The sequence below is a fragment of the Clarias gariepinus genome, chromosome 21, assembly GCF_024256425.1.
Source record: "Clarias gariepinus isolate MV-2021 ecotype Netherlands chromosome 21, CGAR_prim_01v2, whole genome shotgun sequence".
Classification (NCBI taxonomy): domain Eukaryota; kingdom Metazoa; phylum Chordata; class Actinopteri; order Siluriformes; family Clariidae; genus Clarias; species Clarias gariepinus.
In genome coordinates, this window is record NC_071120.1 from 23,030,717 (window position 1) to 23,052,933 (window position 22,217).

At 38.8% G+C, this 22,217-nt stretch overlaps 1 protein-coding gene across 1 annotated transcript in view; it reads right to left on the reverse strand.

The window, feature by feature from the left end:
* Nucleotides 1-22,217, reverse strand: part of si:dkey-61l1.4 (collagen alpha-1(I) chain) — a 67,992-nt gene that overhangs the window by 39,132 nt on the left and 6,643 nt on the right. The window contains exons 2-6 of the mRNA XM_053480445.1: nucleotides 9,063-9,243; nucleotides 8,489-8,647; nucleotides 8,115-8,307; nucleotides 6,806-6,934; nucleotides 6,057-6,191 (exon numbers count right to left, since the gene is read on the reverse strand). Of these exons, the coding sequence (XP_053336420.1) occupies nucleotides 6,057-6,191; nucleotides 6,806-6,934; nucleotides 8,115-8,307; nucleotides 8,489-8,647; nucleotides 9,063-9,243 (797 nt within the window). The remainder of the gene's footprint in view (nucleotides 1-6,056; nucleotides 6,192-6,805; nucleotides 6,935-8,114; nucleotides 8,308-8,488; nucleotides 8,648-9,062; nucleotides 9,244-22,217) is intronic.

Sequence of the window (22,217 nt, forward strand, 5' to 3'; positions counted from 1 at the left end):
AATCCTTGAGCTCAGAATATAGCCAGGAGGTAAGCAGCTTTTGAACAGAAATGAGAAAAATTTGTAATTCTGAGTTGTTAATCCAGAACTGGTTAACCAAAACTGTTAGTCTTAACACAGTAACGAGTTTAAATCCTGACATTGCCATTGCTACATCATCAGCCATAATATTAATACACTGACAGGGATGATCAATAATATACCAGGAAACTAATGACAAGATCATGGGCACCCAAGGCTAACCATAGCCTGTCTGGTCCAAAAAAAGTCAGTGCTGACCATGAGAGAAAAGCACTAGAACTAGTGCATGAGGCCTAGCAGGCAAAGAGCCCAGGGTTACCCCTCCCCAAGCCTCCCCAAACTCCCCAGATGCCAATCCCATTAAGAACGCATATGATGCACCACACAAACAGGTTTGATCCTCAGAGGCCTCACCCCGTGACCCACAGCACCCAAAGGATCTGCCTCTAACTTCCAGGTGCCAGACACCCCGGATGTCTTGTTAAGTCTTGTGAAAAGGCGGTGGTGGCTCAGCGTGTTAAAGTTCTGAGTTACTGATCAGAAGGTCGGCGGTTCGAGTCTGAACTCCACCAGGTTCCCCCTGTTGGGCCCTCAACCCTGTCTACTCCAGGGGCACTGTCTAATGGCTGACCATGTGCTCTGACCCCTGAACTGAACTGAACCCAAGGGATCAGACCTGCCTCGGCAGCACAAGAGGAACCTGTATAATGTTATATGATTGGTGTATATGTATCTGGAAGCCAATGGACAAAATTGGTACTATGAGAGTACAGTAGGATGAAATGTGCAGTGTCCTTCAAATCAATCCCAACAACACTCGCTAGTCATTGGTGTCGGTGTTACACTCAGATAGGGACGAGCTGGCTGGTACTGTCCGTTAGCAAATAGGACATTTGTGAAATCTTAAGGAAGAAGTGACTGACAATATGCTACTAATAAGTGGTTTCACTCAAGTCCTCAGAAGCAAAAATCTATGACGCATCATGACCACGAGGTTGTCAAAGCAAGAACGATTAGCAGCGAAGGCTGTTTTAGAAACGGAGCCAAATCTGGGAGCTGCACTACAGAGGAAGGTTTTGTTGCCTGAGAGCTCTGCGGAGATCTGTCTCTGAGGTCTCACAGCTCTTTTTGGTGGTCAGCGAGGGGGAAAAAAAAGAAAAGAAAAAAGAAACACTTTCAACTTTATTAAGAGCTCCACTTTCCACACACTAAATAGGAAGCCACAATGCTTTAGAGCTGCCTTTGGAAACACTGCAGCAGTGATTGAGAACCTAAGAGTGCATGTCTACACGTGTGTATTGGTTCAAGTGTGGGAAGAAACTTTTTTTTTTTTTTTTTTTTAAATGACAATGACACTTTTTCTTCTCTGGTGTGCACATTTATGATACCTGGTTTATTTTCAGGCATTAAATTACAGCTGAGAGATCATAATTACAGGACTCCAGTCTGTTAAAGCAGAATACACTGATGATAGACAAGCGCTGCCAAGGCACCGCCAGTTGGAAAAATCTGATATGAAACTGGAGCCGGACAAAACTCCCAGAGTTCCCTGTCCTCTGCTAAATTTATTCTGCTTGAGAAAATGAGAAAATTTGTTAAAGGTGAAAATGTCAAAATAAAAAAATAAAAAAGTTGATAGGAAAAAAGCATTTCCATGATATTATACATAACTAACTGTGTCCGACTTTGGAACTGCTCTGCTTGATCCAGGTGTTTTTATTATATGAGGGTTTTATGAAAGGTTAACATATTTACTTTAAGACTACATTGGGATTCTGTAAAATTTTAATTTTGTTTACAACTCCGTGGTTTCTGGTTCAATCTTGAGCTCAAGTTACTGCATTTTCAGTGCAGTGTCCTTGTTCATGTGGTTCCCCGCTGTGTTCATAAGTTTCCTCCAAAAAAACATACTGATACGCAAGTAATGCGTTGGAGTACTTTACTTTACCGATGTAGGAGTTTTATTTTCTGCAATGGAAAAGTACTCTAACTAGTTACTTTTATCAGAAGGTAATGCTGTAATGTAACTGATTATTTCTAAATAACAGTCATTTTGTAATGTAACTACCCCACAACACTGCTGATAGGTAAATTAGTAACAATAAACTGCTCATAGGTGTGAATGAGTGTGTGATTTACAGTATGTGTGTGCATGGCGCTGTGATGGACTAGAGTCCAAGCCAGTGTATATCCCCACATCACACCCAAATCAAACCCGTGACCCTGACCAGGATGAAGAACTTGAATCAAAGATGAATGAAAAGTGACTCATGGCTAAACATACAAGCCGTGCCATTGTTTCATAATTTATATACCAACATTCATTTTTTAAAGCATTTGCAATGTTTTCAATTAGTCAGCAAAAAACGTTAATGTTTTTTTAATTTGTGTATGTATAAGAGCATTTTTCTGTCCAATTCTTCGTGAGCATGTTTAGGAGCATTGCTGGTTTAAATCAGGGGTCTTTCATCCCTCTGCTGTGGCTCCCTGTGGCTTTGGAAAATAAATAATGATAAGGGAATTTCCCTCGACAAAACTCCACCATTCGGAAAACTGAGAAGTCACCAGTGCTGACGTCACTTCCTCCGTATTAGTGATAATAATCATTGATTAAAGATGTCCCGAGATTAATTTATATTTTACAGATTACCTGCCTATATAATATTAAAGATTTTTTTTATTTAATTAAAGTTTTAATTATTTTCTCATATTAATATAATGTCGTTGTCCATATTAATGATAATAAATATACTAATCTTTCTGCGAGCTCCAACCAAATGCACGCTCCAGTACACACGATAAATGGATGATGTCACAGAAGCAGACAGCATTTTTGGTTTGCTGCAGGGGGATATTTGGCTCTGTATTTCATAAATTCGAGGTGGACAAATGAACATTGAGTATTTAATTTTAAAGTAACCTTTAACTCAGTGTCTTTTTTTTCAGAGTTCAAAATGTTTTTTGTTGCATGCAGTAATAAGATTTTGTTTTCTCTGTAGCAGTTAATTGATTTAATTGATTTTTTTTATACATAGCATAAAGCTAAAAAAAAAAACGATATATGCACTGTTATCTTCATTTTTATATGTCAGAAGGGTTTTGTCCATTCACATATAGTTTCTGCCACATCTCAGAACGATTAGCACAGTCTCCTGTACAGTCCTGACTTCGCTTCAAGGCATTTACACATGTTTGAGATGTTAAAGGAGTTCCTGGGAGGCTAGGGTCTCAGACATGAAGTAGGAGGTCCAATTCTGAAATCTTTCCCAAGCACTGGTGAAACACTAGATAAGCAAATTAGTGTAAGAGAGGATTCTGTCATTCTGCACAATCAAAAGTCCCGGGTTGACTTGAACAGCCCTTGTATATCAGCACCACTTTAAATCAAATCGGATTAGTCAACATAAATATAATGTAAAAAAATAAACTAGATGAGCACATTAGGTGACTTTCTGTCATGGAACATCAATCATCACTGATAGTATCATCAATCAGAACCGAGGACACAACAAAGTAAAAGCACTGTAACACACGTAATACACGAGATCTTTAATCACTACTGTATGTGGCCTATGAAGTACCACTCTTTTTTTTTTTTTTTTTTGCATTATAAAGTGTATGACTGCAGGCACAGTATAATTAAAACCCTCTGGAATGTAACCATGACTTGCAGATTTGGACTGGAGTCAAACACCTGACTATAATGAACATATAACTGTATAGATGCTTTTGAGCTGATGTCAGCAAGAATTCCCCAACGTTCAGAGGGAATGTTTTCAATCTGATGTTGTTGTATAAACTGGGAACATCTGTAAAACAGTTTAAAAAACAATTTTATGACCAGTCCTTGAGCATACGGTATAATTCTGTTGAATCTAATGCGAACTTGCTCCACTCGCTAAAACGCTGTTTTATACCCTTCGATAAACACATATGTGGACCGTAAAGAGGTTTGAAAAGCAAACGAGAGCAACAACACTCCATGTACTGTAATGAGAGCTTTTTGTGGAAAACTGCAGTCAGAACTGTTAAACTTGTTTCACCTTAGAGTCGAACCACACACGTGTACACACAGAGAGAGAGAGAGAGAGAGAGAGAGCTCTCACTCATACTGTATAGTATTCATGAAAAACAGTAAACACTAGTGCAAGTCCTAGTTGGAAAAAAATATATAGAAATAGTTAAAAGGTTAAAGCTAAAAATAATCTGATCAGCTTTAATGTAATCAGCTATTATTATTTTAGGTTATTTTATTATTTTCATGTCAATCTGTCTTGTCTAAGATAGCCAGCTAATTTGGTTTCTTAGCTAGTTAGTTTTTGTTAATTTATGTTGTTAATTCATGTCATGTCAATCTGTCTTGTCTTAGCTAGCCAGCTAATTAGATTTCTTAGCTAGTTAGTTTTTGTTAATTTATGTTGTTAATTTATGTTGTTAATTCATATTGTCATGCTAATCTGTCTTGTCTAAGCTAGCCAGCTAATTAGGTTTCTTAGTTAGCTAGTTAGTTTTTGTTAATTTATGTTGTTAATTCATGTTGTCATGTCAATCTGTCTTGTCTTAGCTAGCCAGCTAATTATATTTCTTAGCTAGTTAGTTTTTGTTAATTTATGTTGTTAATTTATGTTGTTAATTCATATTGTCATGCCAATCTGTCTTGTCTAAGCTAGCCAGCTAATTAGGTTTCTTAGTTAGCTAGTTAGTTTTTGTTAATTTATGTTGTTAATTCATGTTGTCATGTCAATCTGTCTTGTCTAAGCTAGCCAGCTAATTAGGTTTCTTAGTTAGCTAGTTAGTTTTTGTTAATTTATGTTGTTAATTCATGTTATGTCAATCTGTCTTGTCTTAGCTAGCCAGCTAATTAGATTTCTTAGCTAGTTAGTTTTTGTTAATTTATGTTGTTAATTTATGTTGTTAATTCATGTCATGTCAATCTGTCTTGTCTAAGCTAGCCAGCTAATTAGGTTTCTTAGTAAGCTAGTTAGTTTTTGTTAATTTATGTTGTTAATTCATATTGTCATGCCAATCTGTCTTGTCTAAGCTAGCCAGCTAATTAGGTTTCTTAGTTAGCTAGTTAGTTTTTGTTAATTTATGTTGTTAATTTATGTTGTTAATTCATGTTGTCATATCAATCTGTCTTGTCTAAGCTAGCCAGCTAATTAGGTTTCTTAGTAAGCTAGTTAGTTTTTGTTCATTTATGTTGTTAATTTATGTTGTTAATTCATATTGTCATGCCAATCTGTCTTGTCTAAGCTAGCCAGCTAATTAGGTTTCTTAGTTAGCTAGTTAGTTTTTGTTAATTTATGTTGTTAATTCATGTTGTCATGTCAATCTGTCTTGTCTAAGCTAGCCAGCTAATTTGGTTTCTTAGTTAGCTAGTTAGTTTTTGTTAATTTATGTTGTTAATTCATGTCATGTCAATCTGTCTTGTCTAAGCTAGCCAGCTAATTAGGTTTCTTAGTTAGCTAGGTAGTTTTTGTGAATTTATGTTGTATGTAGCCTTATTGTATGTACCTTGGTCCTGGAGAAACGCTGTTTCGTTTCACTGTGTACTAAACTGTACTATATATCGTTGAAGTGACAATAAAGCCTACTTGACTACCTGACTTTACCTTGTTTATGCTAAGTTGTCCTTCTTACAGGTACACTCCCTGTTTGGTAATCGGAGTGATTCACAGATGAGAAATCAAAAAAGTAGATCGGATAAAGATGAAGTTTTGTCTTAAAAACGACTCCAGTGTGTTGAAATTCACTTATTCCACCACAGCGGACCCAATCCCAGTAAAAATATTCAGTTCAGCTTTTCTAACTAATGTCTATTGGTGCAGCTGTTTGTTTACATTGAGCACGTAGCGCATTAGTAGCTTATTAGTAGCCACCTGTCAGGTTTCCAGACTTCCAAAGTCATTCCTGAAGCTCATTCACACATATCCCATAAGGGCTGCGTCCGTTTGGGTGAATAGAACAAGCCTATAAAATGCTCGAGCGAGCGTGTTAATGTTTCTGCGTGTGCTGTAATTCAGAAACGGTCTTACCAGCATGTCTGCTTCCTCCGTTTGAGGCCTGGGATTTTGAATTATGGTCGTAATGAAAGGATCCATCCTGCCACTAAAGGACTCTGCAGAGATTATTGGGTCGTCCGTCAGGCTGGTTGAGGACAGTGATGGCGTCTGGAGGGGTTTCAGCGAAAAAGTGTTTTTATTCATAAAGTAAACACTCTATAGCGATCCACAAGACTGTGCAAAAGTCATGAGCCTCCAAACATTTCTTAACATTTTGCTTGAATGAGATAGAATTTCTTGTATTTAATATAGTTTTGCGGATCCGTTCTCCGGGCTTCCTACAGGACTTTTAGCTCTCATTGTTGGCAAGTTTGTGCCCTGATTTTCAGTCCCGTCCCTGTACCAGGGCAGTTTTAAAGGAATATTTTTTGTTTAATAATCCACACAGTGACCTATAAATCATTCATGCATTTAAACAAATCTAATTTAAGGCATGATCCAGTGAGAAACAGGTGCAGATGATGACAGATGATCAGGTCGGTGATTAGTATACTAGTGATGCTGAATGCTGAGTGGTTGGAACAGACGAGAGGAGAAATAAGGCTGCTGCTGAGGTTGTTACATAAACAACATAATTTTAAGTTGTTTCTTTAGGCACTTTGCAATCATCTGTTCCAATTCTTTAATTTAATCTACATTATTTAACTTCAGTACTCATCACATCTGGTTCATTATGTAAACAGAGTCATTATGTAAACATGAGACTTTTTTTGTTTTTGTACCTGTGTTTTGTGAGATGTTTTGGAAAACCATGAGTCCACCGAGGCTCCACACACCGGCTGATGGCGTCTGCAATGATTTTTAGCTGCTCTGCCGTCACCCATTATAACCATCATCTGCCTGATTTCACCCTGTGGAGATGAAATTAGCAACGATTGAAAAAGCATTTCTAATATCTACTAAAAACAAGCATAAGCACCAGCCAAAGCTTATATCCGAGCAACTGTCCCTGTGGCTGTTTGGACTGCAAACACATTGTCATTAGGGTTCAGGCTATAATATGTGGAACAACCTTGAAATTGGCTTAATCTGCTAAACTGTGGGTGGAAACTGGACAGAACCCACCAAGTACAGGGAAAACATGCAAACTCCAAGCCCGACTCTGGAGGTGCAAGGCTCAGTGCTAACATTTAAATTTAGGCATTTGGCAGAAGCTCTTATCCAGATGACTCACATTTTTATCTCATTATACATCTGAGCAGTACAGGGCCCAAGTGTGGCAACTTGGTGGGGTTTGAACCTGGGACCTTCCTAACTGTAGACCAATGCCTTAACCACTAAGCTACCCCTAGCCCCACTATGCCAATCACTATGCCACCATGCTGCCAAACAGTGCAATGTCTTTTTAATATGCAAATTGCTTGTGCATGCAATGCTCGTGCATTTAAAAGCCCTACTCAGTCACGTAACTAGTGATCATTGTAATATTTGATGGGGAAACACAGCTGATGCAGAGCTGCAAAGAAACTGACACAAGCAAAAAAGTAGCGGATTCTGCAAAGAGAAGATGAACACTTTTGAAATTAAAGTAGAATTCACATGGGACAAGTGATCAAGTTTCATGCTTAAAACAAGACCTTTACTTTTGTGCAAATGGCCGAAAGTCATGCAGATTCCAGAACACAAAACCTTTCTATCGCTGGAGCATATTCATTTTATTCCATTACATTCCCAAAAAAAGCATCTTATGTTTCTTATAAAATCGTATGGAGCTTTCTGGTTTGAATTATAGATCCAGACGATCCACTGCTGAATTTAATACACAGCAGGAAACTATTTAGCGAGACTCTTATCATTTTTGTTTATATAAATGTAATTAGATTTTGCCCGATCCTAATTCGCTTTTAATCATTATGCTACGTTTTTTTTTCTTTACCAGTCTCTTTTTAATAAGAAAAAGCATGTGACTGAGAAACTGCGTCCTGAAAGCTTACTTTAACTTTAACTCTATATTCTTGCATAAGTCTACATAAATGACAAATGCATTGCATTGCTCTAAGTTCATAGCTTGAATAAAAAAATAAAAAAAACCTCAAAAGGTGTCTCGAAGCCCTGCAGGATTCCCCCGACCATCAGCAGACCATCTGTAGGGACGCCCAAGTATGGAAAGGTCCATCTAACTTTCTCCACCAGCGCACAGTTCACATAGATCTCCAGATACCCCAACGAGGCTCCTACTGAGACCCGGTGCCACTGCGAGTCAGACAGGCCTGCCACTAAAAACCTGCGGAAACAACAACGCACTCTGGACAAACAAGCGGCGATCTCCATCTCAGCATACACACCAAATGGATTAAAATCATTATTTTTGACCTTAGTGGAATAAATATCAACGGAAGGTCATAGGTTAAAATGCACACAGTGGTATGAAGTAGATGCTGCGGCTGTCCGACACTTAGACTCACTCGTAGTCCTGCTGAAGGGCGGTGATGAAGGTGAAACCTGAGGGTTTGAGGCGAATCTGAAGCGTCACCTCGTTGTAGAAATCCAGAATGGTGAGGATGCTGCGGTCAACATCCTGAGAGCTGCGCAGCTGAAGGAGGATACTGAACTCATCTGTAAAACTGTGCACCAACATACACACACACACATCAGAATATCAAAGCTGAGGGATGATGGGAGGGGCGTTCAAGTCAAACCGGGACTTTTGCTTGTGTAGAATAACAGATCACAGTTATGTAATAATAATCTGCTACACTTGGATACAATCAAGGTAAAATGTTTTCTAAAACGCTGGCCTCCCAGGAACTCCTTTAATGACCCAAACCTGTGGAAATGTCTTTGGGAGAGCTCAGGACTGTACAGTTGTCTGTAAATGCCAATCAGTTTTTAACGCCATGAGAAATGTCATCATAAGTCCCGGTTTGACTTGAACACCTTATGTAGGTGTGTATAGTGGTATATATAAAGATATATTAAACTGGAATCTATGCTAAACTCAGTTTGAAAGCACAGCAAACGTTCAAGATTGAGACAGACCTCTGACCAAAAGCTTGTCTCGTTGGGAGAGTCAGGGTCGAGTAGAGGCCGATGTTCAGAACCGGGCATCCCTCACTATCCTTTAACAGGGACACATTGTTACTCTGTGGTATGAGACTTGACACAAGCCTCAGTACGTCCACCTTTCGGGTAAAAGGATTGAAGCGCTCCTCCATTTCGTCTGCAAAAAATGCAACCAATAATCGTTCAGCAATATAAAACTGTAAACAGGTTCTAGGTAAGGGCACAAGGCAGCACAGGGCACACCCTGGACAGGGTGCCAAGACATTTTAGATACCCTGATAAAGCGTTAATAACAGGACTGTGCTACAGATAAATTATGCAAATTTAACCTCGCTAACGTTTTTCAAGTCAATGCGACATTACTTTGGCCAGGCACTTACCTTGTTTAACTTCAGCATTCACCTATTCCTGATGAAACATTACATCAATTTAAAAAACTTGCTTCATATTCGACAGGAACGCTAATATCACCAGGTGCTTATGGTTGGTCCATTTGTTTGATTTAAAATTAACAGATCAGCTTGTAACAAATTTGTACAGGGAAACATACTGTATCATAAACGCCCTCCGCTTGGTAGTTTCAATGGACCTACTGACTCTTGTACAGGAGCCCACAGTGTCAGAGGTCTGCCAGTGCACTAACCTCAAAATGTATTTTTAAAAAAAGAGCACAACGTAAGATGACATGAATACTGTACATAGAAAAAACAACCCAGACGGAACATGACATCAAGGAAATAGGAACATTAGGGAACAGCAGGGCACATCTGGATCTATAAGAAACACAGGAAGATTGCTGATGTAGGATCTGTTCTCAGTGCACATGTAGTAGTATTTCTAAAGATAAAAGGCAAACCCTGATCCTACATCAACATTCTTACTTTGAGAGATTTGATTAAAGCGGTTGGTTGGAAAGCATGTCCTCTTTGATTTATTACACAAAGAACCCATAAAAGGGAAAACCATGCCTAAACATGGGTCTTCAAATGCACATTATCAAACCATAAAACAATTTACCTTCAAGAACGCACCTACAGTTGTGGAATTAAGGGCTTGGTTCCATTAAGGCCGAGCCCTCACTTCACCAGTGTCACACCAGTGACTATTCTTAACCATCCAATCCATCCATCCATCCATCTAGAAACCACAGTGATCAGAGGATGGGTTTAAATTGACACACGTTTGGGTGCATGGTAGACTTATTGCGTTTATTTGTCTCATATACTGTACATTACAGTACAGTCTCCCAGGTAGGAAGTTGGTGGGACAGAGCACAGGGTCAGCCATGATGCATACCTCCTGGAGCAGACAGGGTTTAGGGCTAGCTTAAGTGGCAACAGAGGCAACTTGGTGAAGCTGAAGTGGTTCAAGAGGTTCAGTGGCAACTTGAACTGCTGACCTTCTGATGTGTAACCGAGAGCCTTAACCCCCTGAGCTACCACTTGCACTGTGTAGACTAATGATTAATATTCATTATTTAATAATTAAGAAAGAAAAACATTGACATTGATCACTGATATGGTAAAGTTTTCTGAAAGAAGACATCCACCCATTATCCGCACCACCTATTCTGTTTAGGCGGCCTGAAGCAAACCCCTGGGAACATGAGGGACAAGGTGAGGTACACCCTTGATGGGGTGGCCAACGCATTACAAGGCATTCTCACATACACACCCAGTCACACACTATGGGCAATTTGGAAATGGCAATCAAATAAACTGCAAGCGGTGAGATTCAAACCCCCAACCCTGGAGGTGTGAGGTGACAGTTCTAAGCCACCAAGCCAATTTTTGGAAGGACGCTGCTGCCAGCACGTGAGGCTGTAGCTTGATGTTCTCCATTTGAGAGTTGAGTTGTAGCCGAGACCATCAGTAGGAAGTCCAAAATCGAGGGCAAGTCCTTACTTCAACTAGTTTGTCACTTGTTCTATTGATAAGGGAGTTTTCTAGGAAAAGAAATGTCTTTACTGTAAAATTTGGGCATGCAAAAAGAAAAAACGATATGTAGGACTGTAGTTGAAGCTAAATGGCATTTACACCTCTGATCATTTTATAAAATATTGTTTCCACCTGTGACTAGAATTTACTTACCACCGGTTATCGCTAACTATCCATCCATCCATCCATCTAAGTCCAACTAAGGATAATGGAGGCCAATGGTGACCACCACGCTGCCATACACATACCATACCCTTAACACAGCTTTAAAATGAGCTCAAGTTATTCCTAGAACTGCTTTTACACATCTCTGGTTATTTATGTTGTTTGTTATGCGCTGCTTAATCAGCATTTACAGTACCTCGACTGTCTACCGTGACCAATCACTTTATCTTTTGTGTCACCCAGTTCATCAGTTACAGTTTGATGACATGGATATACAAGGATTTTTAAAGCGTGGAAATGTTCAGCCTCTTCCTGACGATGCCGGCAAAAGACCTCAAACATAAAGGGAAAAAAACCAACAACAAAATAAAACTGTGTTGTGAATATTCTTTTATATTATTACAGGGCTAGCCAGGTAGTGATATGATTTATACTTTTTATAATATTCACATTTAAGAAAACGCATGGTGTATTATTCAGTTCTTTGAATTGTAACTGATGTTAAAAAATCTTCCATAGTGTGTTAGATTGGTTTATACTCTTAACGCTGATTAATGGACTTCAATTATGTTTTATTCCTCTAATGTTGTAGTTTAACAGTAAATTTCAGCTTTAAGTCAATTTTTTCTCCAAAGAAACACTCCTAACACTTTTTTACTGGTATGTCATGGTCGACTTTACCTTGATCACATACAGTACAGTAACTATAGTATAGTAGTATAGTGGTTAGCACTCTCGCCTTGCACCTTTAGAGTCTGGGTTCGATTCCTGCCTGTATGCATGTTCCTCCTGTGCTTGGTGGGTTTCCTCAGGGTACTCTGGTTTTCTCCCATAGTCGACAGCCATGCATATTAGACGTTTGGAGGCGTTTCCAAATTGCCTGTTGTGTGTGTACAGTATGTGTGCATGCCTGGTGATGGATTGGCACCCTGTCCAGGGTGTACCCCGCCCTGTGTCTAAGTCTCCTGGGATAGGCTGCAGGCCCTCCGCGACCCTGAATACAGGATAAAGTGGTATAGACGATGAGAGAGCGAGAGAGAACTTTGCCATGGTATTAGTAGAGGCTGATTCTCATGGTCTATTCATCGTTCTGTGATTCCACCCCACTCTGCATTAGTCCACTGTGGCTGTATGCTCTGTCATTTCCTATTATCTGTAATGTATTCTGAAATATGCAAACCGTTGAATGTATTTATTTTTTCTTAAAAACCTACTAAACGCTGGAATAAATGACACTTCTATGCTCTTTTTTCCTTGTGGCCAATTTCTGCACTCAACCGTAACTCGTGTGCAAATTCCAAGTGAATCAGTGCATGCTCTTCCAATTTCTCTTGAAGTTAATTCATATTCCGTCTAATCTAAAAACGCCACAGAAGGGATTACGGCGAGGTGGTCCCTAATGAATTTTCCTTGCATCCCTTATTCACATCCAGCTGTGCTGAGTGCGACCAGCGAGACGTCTCTGAGTACTTTATTAATCTTGTAACTTTCCAGCAGTGCTAACAAAGGACCCTCTCAGAAATCATCCCAAATGAAAAACCCCACAAACGGTTTGAAAAGCAAGGTTCTAATTTTACAACATAACATTGCCATTGAGTTCGATTTGTGACTTATTGGTCATTAAATGTAAGGAGAAAAAGAAAGTCTTGTAGTGAGTACACACATTTATATAGAAATCCACAGAAGGTTAAAACCAGCCATAAATCACTGCACATTTACAGGTTAATCCCCTCTGCCTCAATCGGTCCCTCTGAAAGTTTCAGCACAGCTGCTGTACATCATTCCTCATAACCCGGCCTTCATTGTGTGATGTGTGGAGTCTCGGGTGGCATTTCAGTTAAGAGGGATTCCACGTTAGCTTCAGCTGGGTGTTGAAAAGAAGCCTCACCGATTAGCCACTCCAGGCCTGTAATGCAGTCACGGCTCACTCATCACTTTCAGCCGGCGCAAGCAGCAGCTACAAGCTAGCAGCTACAAGCTAGCGGCTAGAAGTATCATGAAAGCAGAACTCCTGTCACATGGTAGTAATCTCTGATAATCCGCTGAAAGCTCAACTTGACTTCATACTCTGCATACCACGAGTGCATTTATCTATGCACATACAGTACATGCACACATACCAGGCATACAGACGACACAGGGATGTAATTACCATGAGAGCTCTTACTCAAGCATAATAGGCTCGCTCGCCGCTTTATTAAAAATACCAATGCCTAGAATATTGTATCGTTTATGTCAATGTTGTGTTTTATGGAATGCTTTCCTTTATCACCCCTGTTGTAAAGAGTGGTGAGTTACTATAGCCATTCCGGCCGTTCTGCCTGGAAAGTGTTCCTAAAAATTTGCCTCTTGGCATTTTTTATCCCCTTTATTAACACATGCACACACATTGAGGTGACTCACACTCACATATCTTTCAGTTAATCTTCCAGGGCTCTACTTCAGTCAACATTCACATTGACATTCTTGCAAGTTATTGCGCTGCTCAATGTTTATCCAGTGTTCTCAACCTTGGATCGTGACAACTGAGATCTAGATAAGGTCATATTTTTGCATGGCAGAGTCAAAGTTTCTTTATTTTCCTTTTCTTTGCAGTTTATACCAATAGTCTAATAGTTCAGTCTAATGCATTCTGTTTAAAAAAAATGCATTCTGGATAAAATCAAAATTTTGTAAAAGTCATAACAGCCACAGAGCATTGAAGCAATAATCCCATTGAATCTCATTATTATAATTTTTTTTTTGTTAAACACTCAAAGAAATCACAGGAATAAATGCTCCATGTTTAAAACATGGTCCAAGGTGAACCCAATACAGCAGGGAACAGCAGCTATTAATTCAATTCAATTGACTGAATCTCAACACCCTGAAATGGCAATAGGAAGAAACCTTGAGAGGAACCAGACTCAATCAGGGAACCCATCCTCATTTGGGTGATAACAGATAGAAATGATATAACATCATGTGTGTTGTGGAGGTGAAAGTTTGATATAACAGAAGTTATTTAAATTAACATTAACAAGTCCAGTTCAGCACAGGGAGTCAGTAGGTGCAGAGGGCAGATGGGGTCTGGATCACTAAAAGCACAGGAGCAGCATGTGTAGCTCCAACCATCATAAGGCTGAATCCAGCTGGAGCTGGTCCTTCTCTGGATGCCTCAGAAACCTTGCAGGGTTAGCCTATCCTTGTTGTTGTTGGTCTTTTAACTGCTGTATCAAAGAGTCGTCACAGAGGGACATCCGATCACACAACGACAGGTTTTTTGGTTTTCCCTGACGCAACCGTCCCATTTTATCTGGGCTTGGGACTGGCACTGCATTGCCTGGAGTTTGGGCATAGTATGGGAATCGAACTCGGCTTTACGCAGGGCAGATGAGAAACACACCACTGAGACACCAATTAGCTTAGTCCAATCTGTTATTACCCAAATGAGGATAGGTTCCCTGTTGAGTCTGGTTCCTCTCAAGGGTCCTTCCTATTGCCATCTCATGGAGTTTTTCCTTGCCACTGTCGCTGTCATCCTCGGCTTGCTCATCAGGGACAATCTTCTTATTTTGATTTATACACGTTCACATTCACATTGTGATTGTGTAAAGCTGCTTTGTTAAAAGCGCTATGCAAATAAAATAGAATTTGATTCGATTGAATTCAATTGAACTGGCAGTTAGCCTAATCAGCTAAATGTCGCTGTGAAAGGAAACCAGGGGAAACCCACCAAGGGGAGAACATGCAAACTCCAGGCACACAAACCCAAGGTAGGAATCCACCCCTTAACACTGGAGGTGCAGGGCAACAGTGCTAACCACTACACCGCCGTCTCACCCTCAAAATAGCCATTCTTGCATTTGCAAGAATTATAGACCTGAAAAAATCTGTCATGAGCAAAGGGCCTCACAAGCTATAGCAAATGATAATCAAATGTACTAGCTACACCCTTTTGTAACATATTCAGTCTAACAACACCTTTTACAATTATACCTCACTTCGCCAGGGCACAAATATACCCGATATATAATGCATATTTTAAAAAAACAAAAACAAATCTATTCATTCATCTTCAGTAAGTGCTTAAAAGTGGTCAGGGTTGTGGTGGAGCTGGAGCTGTTCCCAGGAACAAAATGTTCATCACCATCATCACTTTATGGTTTGTTTGGTCTTGATGTACACCTGTTCGTAATAATGCACGTGTTTATTTTAAAACAGGGGGAAAAGTAGTGTTTAGTGTGAGCACAAGGCCCAAGGCCTGGCAACAGTCAGTGAGGACAGCTGTTCAGGATCATACACAGTGTTCATCCATTCAAGTCTACTGACAGACAGTGTGGCGGGCTTTTAGGTGCGCATTAATCGTCTGCTGCGACGATGGAAAAGAATCCAACAGGACCCCTTAAGAAGAGGAGAACTCACATCATCAAGCAAAAATCTCATAATGCCTAATGCTAACAAAGACTATGTTTTCCTGCCTATTTTCAGGTTATGCATACCTGCACTTTTTGCTTAAATGGATCAAGATGAAGTCGAGTTTACAATGAAAATACACAGCCAGATCAGAGGACTGCGGCAGGTTTCAAAGCAGAGCGTAAGAATAAGACAGGTGAAAAAAAAAGAGGAGCTGCAGCATCTTGATGCCACGTGTTTAAGAAAAACCCTTATACAGTACCAATTTAATTTATTTTTTTTCCTGAAAAACACTTAAAAACATCAGACCTTAAATTAAACACACATTTCACTGCTTTTAGATTGTTCTTGTCAGTAATGCATCCTAATCAAAAGAGCAAAATGTGTATTATTATTATTATTATTATTATTATTATTATTATCATATAATTAGTGCTGACATTAAAGGAAATTAAATCTTTAGCACGCTGCATGCATACCTGAGTACTATTTCAGTGTTACAGATTGTCATGCCACATATGTAGTACAACAAATATTCTTGTTCCCCCCCCCCCCTTTTTTTTTTACGAGTTTGTAGAGAGTATCTGTAGTGTCATGTGCAGTATATTATTTCCCAGAATGTTTTAATTAATACATGAGCAGTAAGACTGACTGACAAACAGATTAGCCTGACAAAAAGTGCAACAAGGATTAATTCTTTCATCTTTAAACAGAATTAAAAAATATATATATAAAATAACTTTAAAATATCCAGAAACCTTTTACTTACTAATAGTGCCTAAATGTATGATTATCTGTACAGTTTACTACAAGCATCCATGTTCTACAGTCTATAACTAGCAAGCTACAGTAGTTCCCTGCTAGTAAGCTAGCTCACATTTTATGTCACAAAAGGAAAAAAAACTGTTCATTTGCAATTATATTATCTGTGACCTAATGAACAGTAACCAAACTTGTCAAAATACTGTTTACCATAACACATATAAAAAAGAATAATAATAATAAAAAAAAATGATAGCTTGGTTAGCAAACTAGCTGGTGGTAATTTAGCATGCACGGTCATGCTATAACAAACAAAACTGTTTAGGTCTTGCTGCAATATTCTTTTTTTTTTTTGCAACTTGTTTACTAATTATAGATGTATAAATACAGTTTAATGTGGGCACATATGTATTTATTTATCTGCTACTTTAAGCAATCATTGAGTATAGTAAGTGATAATTTTTTTTAGCTACAAATTTCTTTTTTTAGCTACATGAATTCCATTAAGCAACATAACAAACTATTTTTGTAATGCTAATAGCAAAAATATCATGTAGCTTAAAAAGAAATGGCTGAATACATTGAAGAACTGAGCAAGCATGAACTTGTCTAAAGCTACTGTACCGTATACAAGAAGAATATTGGGTAAGTTACATACAGTAAGGGTGAAGCTACATGAGATATTAGATTGAGACAATAAAGTGAATATCATGCTGACATTGTCCTAATGTCTGTTTGCTACCTCTCATAGTCAATTACTAATGTTTGCTAAGTTAACTGGCTGTGTAGATTTACTTCATTTATTATAAGTACCCTAAAAGACATTTTACTGTGGTATAGTTAGTATTTATACTACTTATTTGACGATATAGTACATTAACCACACTATGGTACTGTACATGGTTCTACCATGGTACATACTTTGGCATAATGGTACTATAGCATGGTGATTCTATGTAACATAATACTAATATTTATAGAGTATAGTATTCAGTATGGTAAAATTGTAAGTAATAAACCTTAATTAAATACCATAATGCATGTTGAAACTCATAATATTACATATAATAATATGGTAATGTTCTTGGCTTTCAGTGAGGTCATTTGCTTGATGGGCTCCAGGACATCCTTGTTGGTGATTCTCGCTGTCCACGAGATGTGTAACAGTCTTCTCCAGCACCACAACTTTAATTGATTGCATTGATTCTTCTGCCTTCTTGATCGCCCAAGTCTCGCAGCAATAGGTTGCTATAGGGAAGACGATCACTTTTGATATCCTAACTTTTTCAGGTGATATTTCTGATATGGGACAGTATGTAGAAAACATCCACTAATAGATTCCTGCTGAACTTCGGTAACCATTGTGGGACCTTATGGTGTATCGTGACACATAGCATGGTACTACCTTGGCACCAACTGAAGCATCACAGTAATACTGTGGTATATTATGGTATGTACTATAGTTTACAATAGTACTCTATAGTACATGCTATAGTAACATTTCTTATAGCCCTATGTATTCAGATTATTAATAAAGTTAAGATTTAATCCGATTTTATGGATAAAAGCTTCTAGGCAACGGGTTATCCTTCCTATGTGTATATCAGAATAATTAAGCCCTTTTCAGATAACAAATTGAGCTTATTTTTTACATAACAAATTGAACAAAAAACTGCTCAACAAGTTTAATATTTATAGGTTTAGTTTTAAGATCATCAGTTTATACATTTAATTGCACGGTGTTGCAGTGCTGCTGAACTCGCATACAGGTTCCCGTTCTAGATGTCACGTCTGAAATTCTAATTCACTGCAGTGCTAGCTAACACTTATTACTTTCTATTCTTCATTAGCCAGCTAATGCATCCTAACGGCTGATTTGGCCGAGTCCCAGCTGAGCTACATGAGGTTCAATGGCTGCTCAGACTCCGTGTTAGTGATATAAGGGTAGTGATGAGAGAGAGATCACAGGGCCAGAGGGTGTGGAGATAATATCTATTACCTGCACCACTCAGCTGAAGCAACTCTGCATAGACGGCAAGAACAGAGACTTGCAGAGCTGCTCACTACAGCGGGAGAATAAACTACTTTCAAGAACAGTGAACTAACTGCATGAACTACACAGAGTTGTGCTTATTATACTGTATGTGGCCTGCAACCTACAACCACAAACCTTACGTAAACATGTGAAAGTGGAATAGTAATCCTGTAACAGAAAATTAAAACTTTATGTTACCAACTGGAATGTTATATGTTAAATCCCCGCATGGCTACCACAGTTGGGCACATGTGTGAGGTTCTCCGGGGGAATATACTGTACCATGGCTGACTATGCATTTTGGAACATCATTAACTGGGATGTCAAGGATGTGGGTGACAAAGGAAAAACCAACATAAAGCCTGAATGTCAGTATATGACTTTCAGGAAGAACATGCAAACTTCATGCACATAGACCTGAGGCAGGAATCGAACCCTCAACCCTGGAAGTGCAACAACTAGTGAACACCTCATGTTTAACTCACAAATCAGCACATGGTTCATCGCAGAGCATAACTAATTACAGATTTAAAATAGGTCTTAATGCATTGTCAACCAATTTCAAACTCGGCCCACTTTATAGAGGTTAACGTTCATGGGATTGTGTTGCAAACTCCATAACACTGTGGCTCACTGCTGTTTTTACAATTTGTAGTACCTTCATAGAACCTGTGAGTTCACGGTGTAAGAGAATGCTTCGGTGGGTTGCTTATCAAGCTGTTCCTCTTGCTTACGTGACACTTAATAGGCCCAAACAAAAACGAACAAATGGAGCCGTCTACATAAAAACAGCATTGAGACTTTGTGAAACCAGAAACCCATTAAACAGATCTGAATGTGCGCTCTGATTGAGATAATGTTGTCATTGCAGCAATAAGGAGCAGACAGCGTCTGGTGAAAAGGCTTGATCATGGCAGACTGATGATTTCCTGCCTTGCTTTCATCACCTTGAACACAGACAGGAAGAACTCAACAGGAGGGACAGGCCTGCAGGATTTACCTGGATATATATACACCTAGTACTGACTGGTTAGGTAGGGGGTAATGTGAGCATGCTTTTGAAATAACACTGTTAAGTTTGGAAATTACTAATAATAAATCACTAAGAGATGGGGGAACTCTGATATATTGAGCATTCGGGTAACAAATCTTTTTTTAAAAAGGGAAACATTTATAAAACTGCCAGGGATCCAGTGCTCATTTTATCTGCTGTTAGTTTTTTTCCCCCTAGGTTTGAGAATTCTTTTGTTAGAAATTCATATACAGAGATATGCGTCACTGTGTAACTTGAGGTATATATTATCTTTCTTAATAGAAAAAAATAGTGGTTTAAGGTAATAAATTCCCTTCTGCTGGTAACTAACATCAACATTTACAATTCTAGCCACTTAAATACAAAGTGGCCTGGTACCTCCAGGTTCGATTTTTCGGGCCTCGGGTCTGTGTGCATGGAGTTTGCATGTTCTCCCCATGCTTGGTGGGCTTTTCACTAACACGAAAAAGTTTTGAATGGCTCCCGGACATACAGTATGCGCAACTTACCAGGTGTGAGGTGCTAAAATGCCCCCTGCCACCAATTGCCCCCCCATTACACAATCGCAAAGCCAACAAGCCTAAAACACGTTAACAATGGTTTTCCTTCCCCTGTGCTCAGTAATTCACATACAGTGGCATTCAGTAACAGGATGGGACCCAATCATGTTGTTAATGCTTTTTTTAAAATTTGTATTGCTCAAATATTTTCCTGCTGGCATCGCACATATAAACGCATTCTAAACACACAATCAAACACCAAACGCTATCAAAAGTACTGTAACAAACTTGTCACTACTATTTCCTTATACAGCTTGGCAAAAAAAAAAAAAAAAATCATATTATTGAACAAATAATTCTATTAACATCATAAAGAATCTTTTATATATATATATATATACACAAAAGAACAGTTTTCATAACGTTTAAAATGTATGCCACATTGAAATTCAGATTAAATCATATGATGCTGGTCATGTGATTTGGACAAATAATTAAGTTTTTATTTTTATTTTTTTTAGTTAAATTATTAACTTAGTTTTGCAGACGTTAATAAATTGATATATTTTAATCAGAAATCAGAAAATCTAAATTCATAATTTTTTGCATTTAGACTTTTTACTTAAATTAAAAAATTGTTGTCAACTTGATTTTTAGTCATTAGAATTCCTCAATTGCAAAAATGGACATGGCAAAAATGGTTCGCAGAATGTTACTGACATACTGTATACGTCATAGCACTATGCTTCCCCTTATTAGGTAAAATATGATAGTTTAGAATAAATATACTAATTATCAGCGGACATGGAATGTATCACAAATTATAGAATAAGTTAAATTTTATCCGACTTAATGTCTATTAACGCTACAAAACTACACATACCCATGTCTAGAGTGCAAGAAACATTCAGAACAAAATAAACTAATTGAATTTTAGGAGACATTTGGATTAAACATTTTTAAGAAGACTGCTACAACATGAGCATGGATATGAAAACGCCTTTTTGTTTCTTTCCCGAATTCCTTTGGGAAACTGTAATTCATGCCAAAAAACACATGGTCATGGAGAACTAACAATGCTCCTCAGGGAGAGAGGCGGGGGAAAAACTGTCCTGGCAGAAACGTCCCGCTCATTACCCCGTCCAGAATCTATTCATCCAGATTTCACACGATACACTTGTTCTATGGGGAAATCGGGTGTGCCAGGGAAATGAAGCAGGCTCCTCTAGCTCCTCGGTGGAAACGTCTATGCCTATAAATACTGAATACCATGTCACACATGTCCATAACTAATGATAAAATTTTGGTACTGGAAGGTTTGAGACAACTTGGACCATGTCAAATGCAGCGGCATGCAGCGCAATCACATTCTTTATTAAGAAAAACAGAGACAGATCTCTGGAAGTTTAAAAAATACACCGGTTTTAGACTCGGGTCAGGCGGATTTGCTGCCCTGCAGATACTTTCCGCTCGAATGTGGTGACAGCTCGGGTCCGTCTGGGCAGGGTATGTAAAGGCAGATTGTGACCCAGCTTTTTGACCAGAGGCTACATCATTAGCAGCGAGATGTGCATTCCAGGAGCAGATGAATCCAGGAGTGTTGAGCGCTGAGGTCGTCCACATGCTGACAAGATTGACGAAAGGTCTCCTGGACACCTGCCTAATCACAATCCCAGGAGGATCTTATTTTGGATCAAGTTCAACAATGTATATCTTACATCACTTTTACAAAAAAACAAAAAAACAAAAAAACAGCTCCAAATAGAAAAGGAGGAAGCATCTGATAAGTGCTACCTCATTAACCAACCAGTATGATCCAAGACGCTTGCATTTTATTTGTTTTTGTTTTTTTCGGAAAGTTTCTGGAAGTCCAGCCAACATTCATTCATATTTTCCTCCGTTTTTATTTGTGGTTGTAACAAGCTGGGAAGTTCAGCCCATACTTCTCTGTCCCAGATAACAGTCCCTCCTTGTGCATCTGCAGATGTTCCCAAGCCAACTTTCAGATAATAATGTCTCCATCTGGTCCTGGGTCTAAGCCACCTCAATCGGTTAAGACGGCTCTAGCGCGAGCCAACAAGGGGCATCCTTGCGAGCTGCCTAACCCACCTCTTACTGTAACTCTAAGGCTCTTTCGGATCACCAAGATCCTTAACCAGCGACTTTGCAAAGAAATCTAATTTCCAATTTCCGTAACTGTTTTATCTTTCAGACCTTTTGTGACCAGAGGAGAGGATAAGGACCTCAACCATGAGCTTCAACTGCAAACCAAGCTTCTGTTTTAACTACAACTTTGAATATACA